The sequence below is a fragment of the Octodon degus genome, unplaced genomic scaffold, assembly GCF_000260255.1.
Source record: "Octodon degus isolate 3935 unplaced genomic scaffold, OctDeg1.0 scaffold00024, whole genome shotgun sequence".
In the NCBI taxonomy this organism is placed as follows: Eukaryota; Metazoa; Chordata; class Mammalia; order Rodentia; family Octodontidae; genus Octodon; species Octodon degus.
This window is the reverse complement of record NW_004524600.1, coordinates 18,397,285-18,416,181: the sequence shown is the minus strand read 5'-3', so window position 1 is coordinate 18,416,181 and position 18,897 is coordinate 18,397,285. Positions and strand designations below refer to the sequence as shown.

Here is an 18,897-nt window from a genome sequence, read left to right as displayed (position 1 = left end):
AAAAAAAAAAAAAAAAAAAAATTAAAGAAAAAAGATAAAAGAAAACTTGTATGGCTATTTGTAATTGTATTTCACTGAATAGTCTTTTACTGCCTGAACAAAAGCTAACACAGTTCTCTGTATATATTAATGGTTAGCACTGAATGAGTGGGATTGAACTATGTGAGTTATTTTTACATATTTTATCATAAATATGTAGACAAAATCATGGGCCCTGCACTGCGGGATGTAAGCTGGAAAGCAACAAAAGCTCGCGAGTGGTTTTCTACCCCCAACTGCTCCGCTCAAGGTTTCGGGGGAGCATGCACAGAGAGGAGCACATGGACACACGCGCTAGGGAGGAAGCGCAGAAGAAGGCACAGAGGAGATTCCCGCCCGAGACCCTCTTCTAAGCCCAGCAGGGCCTCACTTGTGCCGGTGCAGCACGGCGTTGAAGGCGAGTCCGTCGGTCCAGCTGGTGGTGAAGTTGAGGACGTTGACCTGGCTGTAGGCCCGCGTGCTCTGGCGCACCCAGCTCAGCAGGATCTTCTCACTGTTGGTCTGCTGCAGGTCGGACATGACGTCCTTCATGACGTCCTTCACCTGTGGGGACAGACCACACCGGCTGTAACCTCCGGCACTCCAGGGGGTCCCGGCACAAGGAGCCGCTGCGGACCGGGTGGTACACATTTATGGCTCTTCAAATTTTTCCTGTAAATACTGCAAAGGTAAATTTTAAGTGTTTCCATTGGGGGTGCTGGGAATTGGAAGTGATTTTTTTTGTACTTTTATCCAAGAATGTGTTTTCTCCATTTTAAACAACATTTGCCTTGATGACAATGGACATAACTGTCTCGGGCACATCAAAGTCATGCTGTATGCCGCAGCACATACCCACAGTCTCAGCACTCAGAAAAGTAAAGGAAGGAAGATCACACATTCAACGTAGCAAGACCCTGTTCAAAATTAAATCAAAAGAGGAAAGAAAGAATTTTAAAGGGGAGCTGAAAATGTAGCTCAGTGGCAGGGTGCCCCTAGATTTGGGCCCCAACTCCGCACATCTAGAACTCATTATTTTCAGTGACAAATCAATTTACGTCAAGAAAAACCCACTTTTCTCTTCTACGAAAACGAGAAAGAACTTTTTAGTAACTGAAAGCGTCACGAACTTTTCTTACTAGCCATCGTGATTACACTGCAGAATTGACACTTCAAACTATTATTCTAAAACCTTTGAAGGCAGGTCTCACAGAATGATACGGATATATCAGAAGGACCCAGAAGCCAGTGTAAATAAGGGGCTCACACAGCCCAAATCCACAACCACTTCAACATGAAAATGAAGAGCTCCAGAAAGAGGCTATGTAAAACTTCATGCTGCGTCCATGGCTATCTAAGTGAATGAAGAGATGATGGACAGACGGACAGATGGACAAACAGACAGACAGACAGACAGACAGACAGGACACAACAGAAGGCTCTTCTTTACAAGTAAAAAGCCAATAAGTAAATGTGAAAAGAACAGCAAAATTAAAAATTCACTCTTTGCCAAGCATCTAAATCATAAGTGATCCAGGTAAGAATTAGGAATGGCTGCTAAAACCAATGGCGAACAGCTGGATTAACAGCTGAATATTTACGCAACCCCCCCAAAACACTACTGACTAACAAAGTCTGATCACAGCACAGCGGGAAAAGCTGGCAGACACTGTCTTCCGTGAACACCGCTAGGAAAAGCTACAACGGGCCCGGTGTGCCCCAGCCCTGGCGCACTGAGAAAACTTCAGCATCACTCCCATGGCATCTCTGCTGAAGCAGCCTGAAGCCGGTACAAGGCAGCACGGGCCAAACCCCACGGAGGACAGTCTACAAAATAACTGCCAAGTGCTCTCCAAAAAATCAATGTAATGAAATATGAAGGACTCACAGATTGTTCTAGATTAAAGATTAAAGAGACACAGTGAATGGAACACGTGACACTGGAGATTTTTTCTTTTTGAGGGAGAGGATATAGGGTCTGTAGGGAATCAAACTTTTGGCCCTGTGCTTGCCAGGTAGGTGCCGTGCTGCTAAATTATATCCCCGGCCCCCCTTTTTTTTTTTGTGTTTTATAAAGGGTATTATTACAGTAATTCAAACAATGTCCAGGAGATATGTAATTACATAGCTATTCTTTCAATGATATTTTAATATTTATATATTATTTAATAAGTAAAATTATTTTACATAATATGTAATTACATTAGCAAGCATTTTATATCAATACCATATTATATCATGGCAATGCACTTTAGAAGAATGCTGTTTTTGGAAAATACACATGGAAATAGGCAGAAAAAGCAAAGATGAGCACAAGAAACATCACTATGACCATTTGGGGAACCTGACTGCAGGGTGTGTTGGGAATTCTTTGAACTATTCTTGAAATTTGTTGATATGGCTGGAGTAATGTAAATTTTTTAAATTCAATATTTTAAAAACATACTTTCTCACCCACCCCAATGCCAAGAAAATAGAGCAAGTTGTCAGCTTCCTCCTCCTCCAAATTCCCTGTTACTGTCTACTCCCCAGCATCTCAGAGTAAGGCCTTATTTGGAAATAGTGCCTGCGGACAGAAGTGGACCGAGGTCGCCTGTTGTCTTAAGAGGAGAAGGCCCTGGGACAGACACAGGGGCACGGAGAGCACCAGGTGAAGAGCACCAGGTGAAGAGCACCAGGTGAAGACCAGCGCTGCACCGCACAAGCATCCCCAGGGTGAGCCACAAGCCGGGGATGCACAGAACATGTCCTCCAAAGGATCCCGCCCTGCCTGACACCATGAGCTTGCATTACCAGTCCCCAGGACCGCCAGATCCCTTCTTAGGGCCAGGCCTGGGAGGCTGGCACTTTGTCAGGCAGCCCTAGAAAAATATCACCCAACAGTACATCTCCAGTTCCTAGTGAGAGCTGACTGAGGTGTCTTCACCTGCCAGTGCAGGATGATGCTCCAGAGCAGGCCCAGGGTCAGCTTGGGGTTCCCATCAACGATGTCTGTGCCTCCTATGTTCACTAATTCCACCTACCAAAAAGAAAACAACTGTTACGATACTGCCTCTGCAAAGGTCTGTGTTTTCAACTTAGCACATCTGCAGAGCAATACAAAGGGGTGAACTGTCACATTAGAGAATAGAGTAAATGTAAATCTCAAAACTGTCATTTGCGTGGACCGAGGAGATGGCTCAGTAGAATAAGCGCTTGCCTGGCAAGCACAAAGGCCTGTTCAATCCCCGGTTCCGAAAAAAAAAAAAAGATTCTCCTGTGAATTTGGGGCTGGAGAGATGGCTCGGTGGTCTAAAGCACCTACCTCGGACAAGCTAAGCAAAGCACAGGGACCACGGTTCAATCCCCCAGCACCATATGCCAGCCAGCCCCACCCCCGGTGGGCTGAGCTGGCCACACACACACACACACACACACACACACAAATAAATAAATAAATAAATAAATAAATAAATATAAAAATTTAAAAAAAAAAAACTGTCATTTGCACTACAGGCCAATAAAGCCATCAGAAAAAGCACAAGAACGTTCCTTTGCATACAGAACTGGTCCAACGCTTCTTATAAGACTCTGCTGACACCAGTGCACAGAGCAGGGGCCAGGGAGCCGGTTTCCCAGTAGACAATGCTACTACTGGCAGTGCAGAACCCCAGAGTTGCTTTGCAAGCTTACACTGTTCTGATGTAAAACCTGCAGCACTCTGTTGACGTTATTTAAGGCATGTACCCTTGTGGAGCCACGTTCCTTGGTCTGAAAAATAAAACACAAAGCAAGTAAGATCCATTGTCCTTCCATGTGAGTGATAAATGCTGGTACTAAAACAGACACAGAACAACAGCTCAGTATACGGTGTCCTCAGAGCCAGGAGTTCAGGCCCCATCCCTGACCCTGTGATCACAGCATGCAAGTTCTCCTATGAACAACAGCTTCAGGTACGGATGCCTGGCTTGCTCACACACTGCGAGCTCCAGGGGAGCTTCAAAGCAGCTAATAGTCGTGTCCTGCCTCCCAGCTCAACAAAAATTGTGAGTCCATGGGTCCAGGATGTGTAGTGTAAGCGGAATTTTTAAAAGACTCCCCAGTGATTCCAACATGCATATAAATTTGGGAAGCTTTAGGACAAAGCTTCTTTCATCCATATTGGTCTGGGTGCAGAAAGACTGCCCCCTGAGCCCTGCATAGATGTGGACAATGGGGCAAGGAGGATTCCCGGTCCAGCTGGCACTGCCACAGGCTCTCTGGGAGGCAGGAATTCCTCGCTGGAGGCAGGAAATCTGAACAGCTTCCTTCCACCTTGCTGGTGGCCAGGGATTTTTTTTTTTTTAATCTAACAGGTAAATTTACTTATTTATTTTTAAAAGAATACTAAATAGTGACAGAAATAAAAAAAAAAGCAGCATTAGAAACTATACAAAATTTCACTAACCAAACTAATAGGACCAAAAAAAAAAAAAGTGGGCTGGCCAAATAGGAATGATTAAAGTGCCTGCAAGCACGTATAGGGGCTGGGGTTCAGTCCCCGGGCCTGCCATGCCCGGCCGCCCCCCCCCCCAGGACACGCTGAGACCAAAATTGAGACTAGGCGCAGTGGTGCATGCCTGTAATCCCAGCTCTTGGGAGGCTGTAAACAGGCGGATCACTATGAATCCAATCTAGTAGTGAGACCCTGAATACCCTGTAGACCCTTTCCTGGAATACAAAAAAAAGTAATAGAAATTGAACAATGGTTACTGATTCTTTTTTTAATTGAAGAATACAAAATAGTGATAGAAAAAAAAAACAGCATTAGAAACAATACAAAATGTCACTGAACAAAGGAATTTAACGATGGTTGCTATATTGCATGATGTTATCTTCAAATTAATTGTTCAGATTACCAGATATAAATGTGCAAGACTGGTTTAGAGAAAAAATAAAATAAAAAAGTTGTAAGAAATTTAAAAGAAAGAAAAATAATAATAGAAGCACCAGCTTCTCCATCAGGAGCACAGCCCCCTCTGGCCTCTAAAGGTGGACCCACAGGTGGGCAGGAAGAGCTGGGGCATCTGTCGGCTCCGTCACAGTGGTTCCACCTCTAGTGTACAAGTTTGCACGCACTAAACACATCCTCTTCATTAGAAAAGTTTATTGCAGTGTGGAAAACCATATTCAAAGAAATAGATATGATAAACAAAAGATAATATTGAAAACCTGAATAAAAATAAATGTCATAGTTTTTAACAACTTATTCTTTAAGTATTGGTTAAATAACAAATGGTTGTCTCTATACTCGATATCATTCCAAAAATTTATGTCCTCTTTACAAATCCATGTTTTTTTGTAAGCCCCAACCTGGGCCATCTCTGAGAAACAGACATTTAGAGTAGTTTTATCTTTGATGAAATTAAAGTTCTCGAGAAAGTCTGAATGCTGCTCTATCCCAGATTTATCAAATCACTTTTTTCAATGCTCCTCTTTCAGCCTTTTCAGTCTAAGTAATCCATAATGGTATTGGAGAACCACCATGATCAGAGACAGACCCTTAGCCTCAAACAGCGCTAGCTTCTCACCAGTGACGTTCCTGTGAGGCCTTCCAGAAGATCCAGTAGCTTCCTGCCATCTTTGAGGTCAGTGAACATGTCACTGATAGGTGGCTTCCCACTCTGAAAAAAAAAAAAAAAGAGCAAAACATGGATCCCATCCTCACCAGAAATCTCATCCTCTACATACTTGGCATATAAATTAGTGGCTTCATTTTTCCAATTAAAAAGTTCAGATAACCTACAAATAATTAGAGTTTGCCTTGTATAGAAAGAACCCATGATAAGAGACTTCTGAAATCTCCTAATGAACCAATTGAGCTGAAAGATACAAATTGCATGGCTCTTTTTTTTTTTCTTTTTGCAGAAGCGGGGATTGAACTCAGGCCTTTGCGCTTGCCAGGGAAGCTCTTATTCCACTAAGCCATCTCCCCGGCCCCTTGCATGGCTTCTTACAGTGAGAACAAACGAAGCTGTGGTGATGCAGCTCTGTGCCTCAACTCTGGCATAAGCTCAAGAGAAAGGGATGATAAAAAGAAACATTAAAAATGGGGCTGGGGAGGTGGCTCAGTAGAATAAGTGTTTCCCTGGCAAGCACAAGGACCTGAGTTCAATCTCTGGTTCTGCCAAAAAAAAAAAAAAAAAATGTCGACAGCAGCCCCTAAGCAATGGCATTCCTAGCCAGCAGCACCGTCCACCCTCAGGACGGACACCGGTGCATTTCCATGACAGGTGTAGGTGATGTCATTCAGGTGTAGGTAGTGTCATTATTTAGAGCTCTCAGGTGACAAGTCTCCAGCACTAGGGCTGAGTCTAAGTCCAGCCCAAGGCCAATGTTCTAACTAAGAAAGCTTACCAAATTCTGAAACTCTTGTCCTTGATGGGTGAATGCTATCAATTCCCATCTATGATCCTACTCTAGTGTCTGATAGCAGAAAATCACTCCCTTTGCTCTAATTTGCTAAGTCCTGGCCTTCCTATCCTAGGAAGGACAGCTAGAGCATGACTACTGCTCAGAAAATCAGGAAGCTTTAGTCTTAAGCCCTTTGACCTCTAATTACTTGTTAAAGAGGCTCAGCTACCAAACCTCCTTTAACCTTAAGTTAGTGTAAAGATCCAATAACATAGTGCTCTATGGCAGTGACTAGTTACTGCAAATTGTAAAGACTTTTTTTTTAATGGCCAGTTCAGCCCACCCTGGGGGTTGGGGCTGGCGCAGCACGTGGTGCTGCAGACTTAACCGTGGTCCTTGAGCTTCGCCTAAGCTTGCCTAAGCGGATGCTTTAGACTGCTGAGCTGTCTCACAGGCCCCATCTTAGGACTGATAAGTATATTTATCACTTTTCTCACTTCTCAAAATACATATATGTCAGTCACACAGAGCAACAATGTGCTTTTGAGCTGAGACAGAAGAAAATCATTTGAAGTTTCCTAAAATTTAACGGGCTGGGGATATAGCACAGTGGCATAAGTGCCTGACTAGCAAGTGCAAGGTCCCAAGTTTGATCCCCAGTACCACAAAAGAAAAAAACTTAGCATACTCCTTTTCTTTTTTCCTTTTTTTTTTTTTTCCAGTTTTTTGAATTAGTATCACTTAACATCATGGTCTCCAGGTGCATCCATTTTTCTGCAAATGACTCAAGCTTATTTTTTATGGCAGGGTAGTACTCCACATTGTCTTTACCCATTCATCTGTTGATGAACATATACAAGGCTTCCCAGATTTAGATATGATGCACTGTGCTGCTAACATGGATCTGTATGCATCACTGTACTATGACATCCTTAACTCTTTTGAGAAGATACTGAGAAAGAGAATGGCTAGGGCAAATAGAATGTCTACTTTAGTTTTCTGAGGAATCACCATACCGACTCTGTAGTGGTTGTACCAGTTTATACTCACACCAAAGAGGCACAAGCGTCCTGTCCCCCTCACAGCCTCTTTGTTGTTGTTTCAGTTCTTGGTCATGGCCATTCTTTCCGGAGTGAAATGGACTCTCGGTGTTGTTTTAACTAGCATCTCTGCAGGGGAGCATTGTTGAACATCTTTTCACGTATTTATTGGCCATTTCTCCTATTTCTGAGAAATGTCTATTTCGGTTGTCCTTCTGTTGATGGCCTCTTCAAAGTGGGTGTCTGAGATATTTTTCTTTTTAGTTCTCAGTATATTCTAGGCATTCGTCCTCTACTTGAGGAACAGCTAGCAGGCAGTGTTTCCCCATTGTGCTGCTTGCGTCCTCACTCTGCTGAGTGCTTCCTTCACCATGCAGAAGCATTTTACTCTGCCGCGCTCCCTTTGCTGATTCTTGGTACTGTGTCTTGTGCCGCTGGGGCTCCGCTGGGGAAGTCCTCACATCCAGCGACACCTTTGAGGGCATTAGCTATTTTATCAGCCAGCAGATTATGGGTTTCTGTTTTCACACTTAGGTCTTGATCCATTTTGATTTTAGTTCACTTCATGGAGACAAGTGTGGGTTGATTCAGTCCTACGCACATGGATGGCCAGTTTTCCCAGCACCATGTATTAAAGAGGCTCTCTTTCCTGCAGCATGGATTTTGATTCCTCTATCCAATGTCAAATGACTGAATGTTGCTTGTGCTGCTTCAGCATCTTTTATTTTGTTCCGTTGGTCTACATGTCTGTTGCTGTGCTGTTTTTATAACAGTAGCTTAGTAATACAACTTCAAATTCAGGATTGTGATGCTGCTTGCTTTGCTCTCGCTACCCAGGACTGCTTTTGCTCTTGTGGATCTCTTCTGATTGCAGATTAATTTTAGGATGATTTTCTCTAGTTCTGTGATGAATGCTGTTAGTATTTTGATTAAGATTATGTTAAATCTGTGTATCAGTTTTAGAAGTAGGGCCATTTTGACTAGGTTGGTTCTAAATATCCATACACGGGAAATACTTCTGTTTTCTAATTCCCTCTCGGTCTCCTTTTTCACTGTAGCTTTTACTGTAGAGGTCTCTATTATTGCAACATGCACATATTTTTCTCCTCCCTTAATTTCTTACCTGTTTTTAAATAACTAAAAGAGTCAACCTTTCTTATTTATAAACATATGACTGTTCCCTAGTTCATCAGCTCTCAAAGGGGCTAAGAATGCAAAACTTAACCTTAACCACACAATCAGGCCAGAGCAAGCTGTGCCTTACTCGTATCTGTACCAAAGCTGATTTTCTATTCTAAGCTGCCACCGCGATGGGCAGCTGTGGCGCTGGTGACACCCAAATGGTCACCATCAAGTTTGGCGACAAGCAAGCTTGCATGACATGAAGGGCACATTCCCGAGGCTCCAGGAAACTGAGCTAGGGACATTTCCCACACACCAAAGGCTTCCTAATTGCTACCAGTGAGAGCAAAGGGCAGACCTGGTCCTCAGCGACTACCTGCCTCCGATGCTTCCCTCCCACAGCCAACCAAAAGAGCATGAAATGAAGTAAGTGCAGCTATATTTCCACATCACAAATAATTATGACTATCTGACAGCGACCTTATCTGTGGTCAGCGAGCCCTTCACCAGCCACAGAACTTGCACCAATCACGTCGCCCTTCTGCATCTGTTCATCTGTTAAAAACTCAGACAACAGCAGGGAAATACAAATCAAAGCTACACTAAGATGCTGTCTCACATGCAGAAAAACGGCCCAGGTGAGGATGCAGCTCGGTGGGACAGCGCCTGCCTGACACGAGCAAGGCTGTAAGGTCAACCTCAGATTGCAGCTGCCATGAATACTACTGATGGTGGTGCCACAGTGTACGCCCAACAGCAAGCGCTGCCACCAGCCCTGCAAAGCCCCACCTGGATACAAATGCGATGCAGGCTTTTGTACACTAACAAAGGATCAGGGAAAAAAAAATTTATAAATGTGGGTATGGTGGTACACGCCTATAATCACAACATTTGGGAAGCTAAGGCAGGAGGATCATTGTGAGTTCAAGGCTAGCGTGGGCTACATAGCAAGCTCTAGGTCAGTCTGAACTGCAGAGTGAGACCCTGTCTTAAAAAAAAAGAAAAACGTTTTTTGTTTTTCCTTTTTTCTTTTATGTATTTGGCACAGGGTCTCACTGCGCAGCTTGAACTCCCAGGGATCATCCTGTTTTCAGCCTCCCCAGTGCTGGGATTAGAGACATGTACCACCATGCCTGGACTCAAAAGCTTTTCCAACAGAACAGAAAGCACATCTCTTGGGCTCTGCTGGCCATGACAGCAGCCACAGATAGAAAGGAATGAGCCAACTGGAAGAACAGCTGTGTTCCAATAAAACTTTATTTCACAGACACTAGCATTTGAATTTCAAATAATTTCCATATGCCACAAAACAACTATGCTTTTTCATCTTTCATAATCATCTAAAGTTGTAAAAATAATCATTTTGCATGCACAAGGTATATAAAATAGTCAAGAGAATAGTAAAATGTTCCTAGATAATGTCAGCAAAAATTACTATGCATCAACTATATTCTAAGAGACATAAATACTTGAATTACTTTACATGCATCATGCCAGCACAGTAATGCAGTAAATAGCATCAATAGGCCCATTTTACAGATGAAGAATCTGAGACATAAAGATGATTTAACAAGTGAGAAAAGAGCAAGAACTTGATCTAATGTGGTTCCAAACCCATGTTCTCAACATGTGTGCTACTGTCGCTAAAATTATGGGGGAATACAATGGTGACACATAAAGAAGCAAACATTTAATCCTTGGGATCAGGCCGGGACATGTTGAACAACTTCCCCAGTGGGGCAACATGACAGCTACCACAGAGAACAGAATTCAAAAGACAACTGTTTAGTTCAGTGCATCATTTTAAAGCATGGCTGATGTTTCGGCTTTTCTGGGTCTAAACATGGAATCGACTCTGGGAAAAAGTTTGGAAATGTCAGAAGTCATCTTTCCATAAAAGTAGGGACTGATTCATCCGAACAGTCAAGCTCTTATTTAGATCTTTAAATCTCTGTAGAGACTTCTTTGCAAATACTTCTCAGACAGAAAGAACACAGTCTAATAATTCAACTGGACAACGGCTTGGTGAATACCGCTTTTGTTGGCCACGCAGAAATGCCAAGTGCAGGTCACCCTGCCCATTCACGAGATTTTCCATAGTTTTCCAATAAACACCAAATCGTACAGATGAATACTGTTGAACTTGAAGAAAGATGAGGCTTGGGTCCCACTTAACTTTTTGTTTTGTTTTGTTAATTTTGTGTATTTGGTCCAGGGCCTCCCACTGTGCAGCTTAGACTCACAGGCATGCTCCTGGTACAGCCTCCCCGGAGCTGGGATGACAGGCATGCATCACCACACCCAGTCTCAGTGGCCAGCTCAGTACATCAGGGGCAGGGCCTGCAGTACATGTGGTACCAGGGATGGAACCCAGGTCCTTGTCCTTGCCAGGCAGGCACTTAGACTTCTGAGCTATCTCTCCTGCCCTGCTTAACTTTTTTTAAAAAGTTTTTTAAGGCAATGTGACACCAGTGCAGATGACAGCTGCTATCATCCTGGCCTGACCAGTGTTGGCAGTCCCCAACTGTCCCCTCTTTCTTCCTGTAATCATTTGCATTCTCTTGATACCCATCCTTACCCACCCTCCAGTTTTGACCAGAGGAAGCAGCCATCAAACTGCAGCGGAGACATCACTGCTGACAAGTCTTGGAACAAAAAATCAAACTGTCACTGTTTGGAGAAGTGGCCCCCCTCACATCTGCAGACCCAGGACTCCCGGCAGTCAACTTCCTGGAAGCCAAGCTTAGCTCCAGCCAAGCATGGCCGTGAGGGAATCAAGCTCACAGTTGGCAGAACTTCTAGATTTTCAGAAGAAGCTAGAAATCTGAATTCATGGGTGTAATCTGCCCGGACTGTAATGGTAACTGCATAAAGCATTGTGCTAAACAATAAGTCTTATCGGCAGGCACATCAGGTTACAGAGTGACTGACTAGCAACCAGTGTACCGAACAGGACCAAATATGGGTGACTACAGGATTGTCAACTGTGAGTCCTCTGAAGACTCCATTGGTAAACTCTATGGAGAAACCATACACACACACACACACACACACACACACACTCCGGAACATCATTCACTGCAAAACTCTAAACTCCACCGTCTACAGAAGCAGGCTCATAGCTGAGTGCCCTTCTCTGTTTGTTCCCTGCCACTGCTCTCCTCCCCAGCCCAGTCCCAAGCCCTGTCCTCCATCCTCCAAAGTACAGCCCAACTGACCCTAGCGCATGATCCCCGCTGCTCTCGCCCTGCTCTGAGCTGCCATCCCTTCCGCCTGAATGCAGTGCCAGCCTACCTGATCTTCGTTTCTACCTAAGAACCAGAGTCACTAATTTCGAGGTGTGCGCCCCAGTCACTCTCTTGTTCCAGCCTCACCCCCTCTTTCCCTCAATCTTGCATTATTCTCTGTCTTTCTCAGTACAACTCCAAAGTCACAGTTATTTTTATCCTAACCCAAGATTTTCTGCAGCAGTGGTCGTGGAAATAGAAAAAACAAACCATCTGTAAAACAAGATTAAATATGAAAGTAATAGTAAGTAGGTCTGGGTAAAATATTACCCAAGATTCTTAGTAGCAGCAACAAACAAAGCAGAGACAGCACTGAACCCCGGGTGTTTCGGGGAAAAGGGGGAGGGTGGCAGTGCCTCCTCTGTCCTGCACAGTGGCACCAACTCTGACGAGGACTGGGACACGGACATGCAGGACTTGCCTTCAGGACTCCAGAAGCTAAACAGATATAAACAAAGACGGTGCCAGGTCAACATGGTGAACAGTGACAGGGCCGTGGGAGCCACCTGGTCCTGCTGCCAGGGAACAAACGGAGAAGGACGCTCAAAACTGCAAAGCAACAGACCTGGCCTGAGTTGCCTCGGTGCTAACAATCAAGTCATAGTGGTTGGTATATAAGTGTGAGAAAATAACAGTTTCAAAGTGCTTTCAGGACACGTCTGATGAGCTTAATAAATTTCAGTTCTTTGACATTGGCTATTCTGTTATTAATTTATGCCATATATTTTAAGAGAGATTTAGCCAATCCACACGATTTGGCACCTATTCCTGCTCTCCCTCTCTCATATATATTCATACACATGGCATATACACACACAGATACACATGGAGAAAGTTATTTAACATAATATTCTTGTATTTATTATTATCAATTCAAAAATAAAGCTTCAGAATCTGACAATACACTGTAAATTGTATAATGTCTTCCCCTCTATTCGCTTTTGGTAAGAAACGGAGTTTCAATATTCAAAAAGAAGTAACTTCACTTCCCAATATTTTCAAACCAGAACAAAACTCACCAATCTCAAATTTCTTTTTTTTTTTTTACTGGGAATCGAACTCAGGACCTTGTACTTGCCAGGCAGGCCCTTAGGCCACTGAGCTATATACCCGGCCCCAACCAATCTCAAATTCCAATGCATTCTCACTGTTTCTGTCACTCCCCATCTGCTTCAAATTCCACAGCACACTGGCAAACCACCATGTACCTGCAACATTAACTTAGTTAACCACACTGGATTTACATGTAAATACATTTTTGGAGTATTTTACAACAAAATGTGTCATTTTTCTCTCAGTGAGGAAGTCAAAGTAGTTGAAAACATTTTCTTTGTGTTTCTATTATCTAATTTTTTACAGTGCCTATGTATCAAATAAAATACAGATTCTTTTTTTAAGAAAATGGTGTCTCTGGTGAAGATTAAGCCAAATGATAAAGTCAGGGTCACGTGGGTCACAGACTGTGGAGCTTCGGCAGTGGAAGAGCCTGTGTGAACTGCAGCATCCTCTCCTTTGGTTCAAGTCCGTGGTGAAAGAACTAAAGCCACACTGCTTTAGACTGAGAAGAGAGGAAGCAGCCGCGCAGGCCGCGGCCCACTGGTCCTCAGCCTCACCCACAGGAGCAAGCTGCAGCCAAGCAGCCGTCAAGCAGGGTGAGAGGGAATGCGACTTCTCCTTGGGAATCCAGCACAGTCAGCGCAGGTCCTTGGGACACCTCTAGGTGGACACGAAAGGGGCGAGAGCGTGCGAGGGCCCTCAGACCAGCAGCGCGGTGGCCACACCGTGGAGGGCAGGGGGCGCAGGTCCCAGGCTGCAGAAAGTCCAGCTCCATGCACACAGCCAGGGCCTGCAGGCAAACTCGGCCAACCCACAGCTCACTGCGTGCGTGCACAACTGGCAAAGCAGTGGAAAGGCGTGAGGAGTCCAAGTCCTGAAGAGATAGCTCCTCGGACCAGGGTGAGACATTTCAACCTCAGAAATGATAATGAAAGGTACATAAAGCAAAACTGTCTTCATTTGCTGAAGAGAAGCAGCTGGCCTGGCCCTTCCTCCCCTGAAGCTACCGTCTAAGAAGCAAAGCAGGCCTAACACCTCAGAAGCATGAAGAACAGTGCCAAGGAAAGCTGGGAGGGGCCACAAACTGTGAAGGAGGCACTCGGTCCTCCATCCATCCTCCCAGGAGATAGGGACACACTGTTCTCTTTTCCGCTTCATGACAGTGGGAGAAATTCTGCCCAGAGTGCTCCTAGGAGTCCTACCTGACACACACCCAGAACTAGGTTGTCATCACTCTACTGCATCTTGGTACCATGCAGGGTTTTGTTGGCAGGAGTTTGTATTTCCCAGGCAGATAACAGTGAAATCTCTGCATGGGCTACCTCCTGGGCTGGCTGCTGCACAGCTCAGACCCCACACAGCAAAAGGTTTCCTGGGTTAGGTAGAGCTGAGGAGGTCCCACATGTCCTTGCTCTGTTTAACAGAGCGTCTTCTCACACCCATCACCACCTCACCAGCAACCTAGCCCTGCGCGGCTGCCTGTCCATATACCATCAGACCCATCCCTGACCCTGGCTATCGTGGGATGACAGGGGACCCAGGTAGGTGGCTCTGCTCCCAGTCCTCCTTCTAGATGAAAGGTGACTCATTTCCTTTCAGCAGATCAATTCCCAAACCGATTATCAATTATACACACCGGACAGATACAACCAAATTTGCTTCACAATCACAAATACCAACGGTGTAAAAAAAAAATTTACTAGGTACTCAATATGTCCAAAGCACAACATATGCAGTAACGTGTCAAGTGTTTTAACTTAACCAGATGAAATGTATAAATTAATAAGCATAATTATAAGGTGGAGAATTTTTTTAGAAAGTTCAAATGGAATTAAAACAAAACAAAGCGAATCTTAAATAAGGACTGTCAAAACACCTGGAAGCCAATCTTCAAGAATGTGGAGTCAACTTCATTCTCTGCCTTTCATAAGCAGTAGTTAATAGACATAATTTAAACTTTCAGGCTGGAAACGCCGCTGTTGATGTCATTCACCATTACACAGGAGCTCACATCGCCTTCATAATATGAGAAGGAAGCCAACATCTATGAGGAAAAACAATGTCTTCGGATCTACTTTTATTGCATACACTTCACAAATCTCCCTTCTTTTGTTCCCACTCCTTTTCTTGTGGCTACCAACTTCCGACATGGGAAAAAAAAACAAAAAAACAAAAAACAAACCAGGATACTAACAGCTACGCCCCACAGTCTCCAAAAGGAGCACACCGGAATTGCTCTTCATACTGAAACCCATAAAAAATTCAGCTTCTCTTGTGTTGTATCAACTTAAATTGCAAGCCTGGAAATGTAACACATGACCACTTGGCTCATCTTCTTCTTCCAAAAAGGAAAAAGCGGAAATGAGCCCACGCTCAAGCTCAGCGTGCATAATTTTGCCTATTCTCTCCCGAACCTTTATTTGTTGAACGTTTTTTGTTGAGAATCGCCTCGCTGAGCTGATAAAGGAGCTTCTGCCATTTGTAGATTCTCAGCCCTGCCAGATGAGCAGCTCTGAAAGCCAGCCAAAGAAAACGCGAGCTCAGAGCAGAACAAATTTCCCAACAGCAAAGCAACAGGCCCGCGGCTGCCTCCCCCGGGAGACCACCGTTTACAGAGCAGAGGCTCTGGAAATTAGATGGATTAAAACACCAGAGCTTTACACGCTCTGCGCTGCTCTAAAGGGGCTCCAGGAGCCAGCACAGCTTTCCCTTTCTGATCCAGCACTCTCCGGGGATAGCATGAGTAAGGGTACCCCACAGGGCTTTATTTAGCATTCCTAGGCAATTATAATCTTATGCATTTCTTAGCAATGAAACCTATTTCTTAGCAATATAAAGCAAGTAATGACGATCAACTGTGTTTTATGGCGAAACGAATGAAAAGAAAATGACTTCTAAAACAGGCTGAAGCTTTGCCTGAGGTCATGAAGTAAATGAACTGCATGTTCAGAAATGAATGTTTGACTTTTAACTCTTAACTCCTTAAATACTGTCTTCAAAGCTTTTCAAAGTTCCAGAACTATAACTCTTCTCTGTAGTACTTCCCAGATACCCAAACTCCAAAGCATTCTGTAATTCTATATCAGAGTAAGATCTGCAGCAAGGGAGCTAGGGAGATAGCTCAGCAGTCTAAGTGCCTGCCTGGCAAGCGCAAGGATGCAGGTTCAGCCCCCACGCCCCCGTATGTATGCTGTGTTGGGCCCAGAACCTGTATAGCAAGACTCTGTATCCCCCCTCAAAAAAAGTCCCCTAAGATTTACAGCAAAAAGAATACATATTTCTCTAGCGAGGGTTATCTTACGGATCCTGTATTTACATAGAACTAAGAATCAAAAGATGAATTTACAGTCATTATTATATCATTTCAAACCACTCCTCAATTTTTTTTAAATCAAGGAATGAATGGAGCTAGTATTAGGCCTTAAGTCCCGTTCTTCTTCACTATGAATTTAGTGGATGGTTTCTAATGAAGAATTGCACTGTATAGAAAAGAGTATGATACCTACTAAATCCAAATAGCTACTTTAAAATTATTCCAGAAAAATTCCTAAGATAAACAAGGAAAATCTGAAAATATGGGTTTTTTATTTAATAAATAAATGCAGTAAAAGTCCTGAAACATTATATTCATTTTTATATAATAACAACTCCAGACATACTCAGCCACTTTATCTTTGACAAAGGAACCAAATGTCTTCAACAAAAGAAAAATAGCCTCTTTAATAAATGCTGCTAGAAAAGCTGGCTTTCTGCATGTGGTAACTAAACCTAGTCCCAGGTCTTTCACAATGTACTAAACTAAAATTGAAATGGATCAAAGATCTAAATATTGAAACAAAACATTTCGCCTGGCAGGTAGCATAAATAGAGCTCTTGAAGACATAGGCATAGGCATAGGCAAAGGCTTTAGGAACAAGCCCCAGTCACACAGGAAGTATCACTAAGAAGCATCAACTGGGGTCTCATCTTATTAAAAATCTTTTGCACAGCAAAAGAAAGGGCCAACAGCAAGAGAAAACAACTCACAATGTGGAAAAACAATTTGCCAGCTGTTTCTCAGATGAAGGACTACCGTCTAGAACATATAAAGAACTCAAAAAAGTCAGACCCCCCCCCAAATTTAAAGGCCCGATCCAAAAATGGGCATCCCGATGAATGTACACTTCTCAGATAAAGAAGCAAAAGCAGCAAATAGCTATATGAAAAAAAAAAAAAGTTCAACATCATTGGTCAGTTGAGAGATGCAAATTAAAACAACACTGAGATTCCACCTTGCTCCAGAAACTGTGGCTGGTACCAATAACAAATACCGACAGGACTCCAGGGGGTAGCGGGGGGAGGAACCCTTCTCCACTGTTGGGAGTGTAGACTGGTACAACTACTATGGACATCAGTGTGGAGATTCCTAAAAAACCTAAAACTAGAGATTCCATTTGACCCAGCTATTCCTCTTTGTGGTATGTTCCCAGAAGAATGAAAAGCATCGTGCCACAGTTATTTGTGCACCCGTATTTATGGTGGTGCTGTTCACAATCATTAAATCTTGGAAACCACCCAAACTCCCATCAACCAATGCATGGATAACGAAGATGTAGGGTTGTTTTTCTTTTAATACAATGTAGTAGTATTCGGCCATACAGAAGGACAAGCTTGAGACATTTCCAGGAAATTGGGTGCACCTTGAGACTGAACTCCTAAGTGACTAAATCAGACGCACCTGTTCAAGTATCACACGGCTTCTCTGGTGTGAGACACTGAAAGTGTAAATAAGGACCAAAATGTGTAACTGATATTGTGAAGTAGGAAAGAATCTTCAAGAAGGGGAACTAGGAAGGGTGGAAGGGGAAAGAAAGGAGGGGAAGAGGAAAAAAAAAGGAAAAATGGAAATCAAGCTTGTGTAGATTGGGGAAGAGGAGTCAAAGGGCGAGGAGGGCAATAGGAAAAACAGAAGCAAGACATATCAGGTACAGGGGCAAAGTTCCTACGATGAGAGCGATTATCACGTATGCCTAAAATATACCAATAACTAAAAACCAAAATACAAAACATATTCCCACACAGCAGAAGCTGGCATCTACTCCTGTTAGGATTTCACAGCCCAGGAAAATGGCAGACTGGGGAGTAATTCTTAGGGTGACTGGAATGGACTGACAACAAGGGATTGTGGGAGCACACAGCCAGCTCTGGGTGGGCCTCGGAGGCCGGGCCCTGGGGGCTATGTCTGCTGGCTCCTCTCTAACACTCTTCACCCGGCTTCCCAGTGCCGTGAACAAATGGCTCTGCTCCTTCTACCATGAGCTTTATGCCTGCAAGTCTGCTGACGTGGACTGTGAGCTAAATTCAACTTTTCTCCCTTTAAACTGTGGGTGTTGGGTTTTGTGTCCCAACGATGAGAGAGCTGACTAAAACAAGTATCTTTTAAAGTCTAGCACAGTAGAGCAAAAGGTATGGATTTTTAAAATGAAATTTATCTAATTCCCTTCACCAGGACTTCTGTTCTCGTGCTAGCCTCTGGATTACCTGGGGACACCGTGCAAAATTACAGCTTTTCCCCAGCTCAGCAGGGGTCAAGCCACATGGAAACCCACAGAGACGGTCCAGTCTGGGAAGGGGTGGTGTCCTCTCACTAACCCCAGTCTGAAGCAGTCCAACGTGTAGACTGAAGACCGTCAGAGTGAGGAACAAAGCAATGTAGAAAGTCCCATGTCAGTACTAGAACGCCTCCATCTCTTAGATCCAAATCCTCATCATGTCTTAGAGAAACTCCCTCTAGACTTGGATTTCTCACTAGAAGTAACCTGAAAAGGTAATTTTCAAAGTCATTCTCCTGTTGATAGCTTTTCTTCAAACAAAACAAGGTTTTAGCTTCAATGTCAGATGACAGAATGAGATATTTACCAAACATGGTAGGAACTGGTAGGCACTTTCAACTCTCAGCCAAACTCCTAAGCATCCTGGGACAAATAATTTACATGACAATTATATAATATATTATATATATA

General features: G+C 43.7%; 1 protein-coding gene across 1 annotated transcript in view; it reads right to left on the bottom strand.

Annotated features, from left to right (window-relative positions):
• Utrn (utrophin) overlaps window positions 1-18,897 on the bottom strand; it is a 522,813-nt gene that overhangs the window by 402,674 nt on the left and 101,242 nt on the right. The window contains exons 3-6 of the mRNA XM_023712207.1: window positions 5,568-5,660; window positions 3,691-3,768; window positions 2,945-3,037; window positions 410-582 (exon numbers count right to left, since the gene is read on the bottom strand). Coding sequence (XP_023567975.1) covers window positions 410-582; window positions 2,945-3,037; window positions 3,691-3,768; window positions 5,568-5,660 — 437 coding nt within the window. The remainder of the gene's footprint in view (window positions 1-409; window positions 583-2,944; window positions 3,038-3,690; window positions 3,769-5,567; window positions 5,661-18,897) is intronic.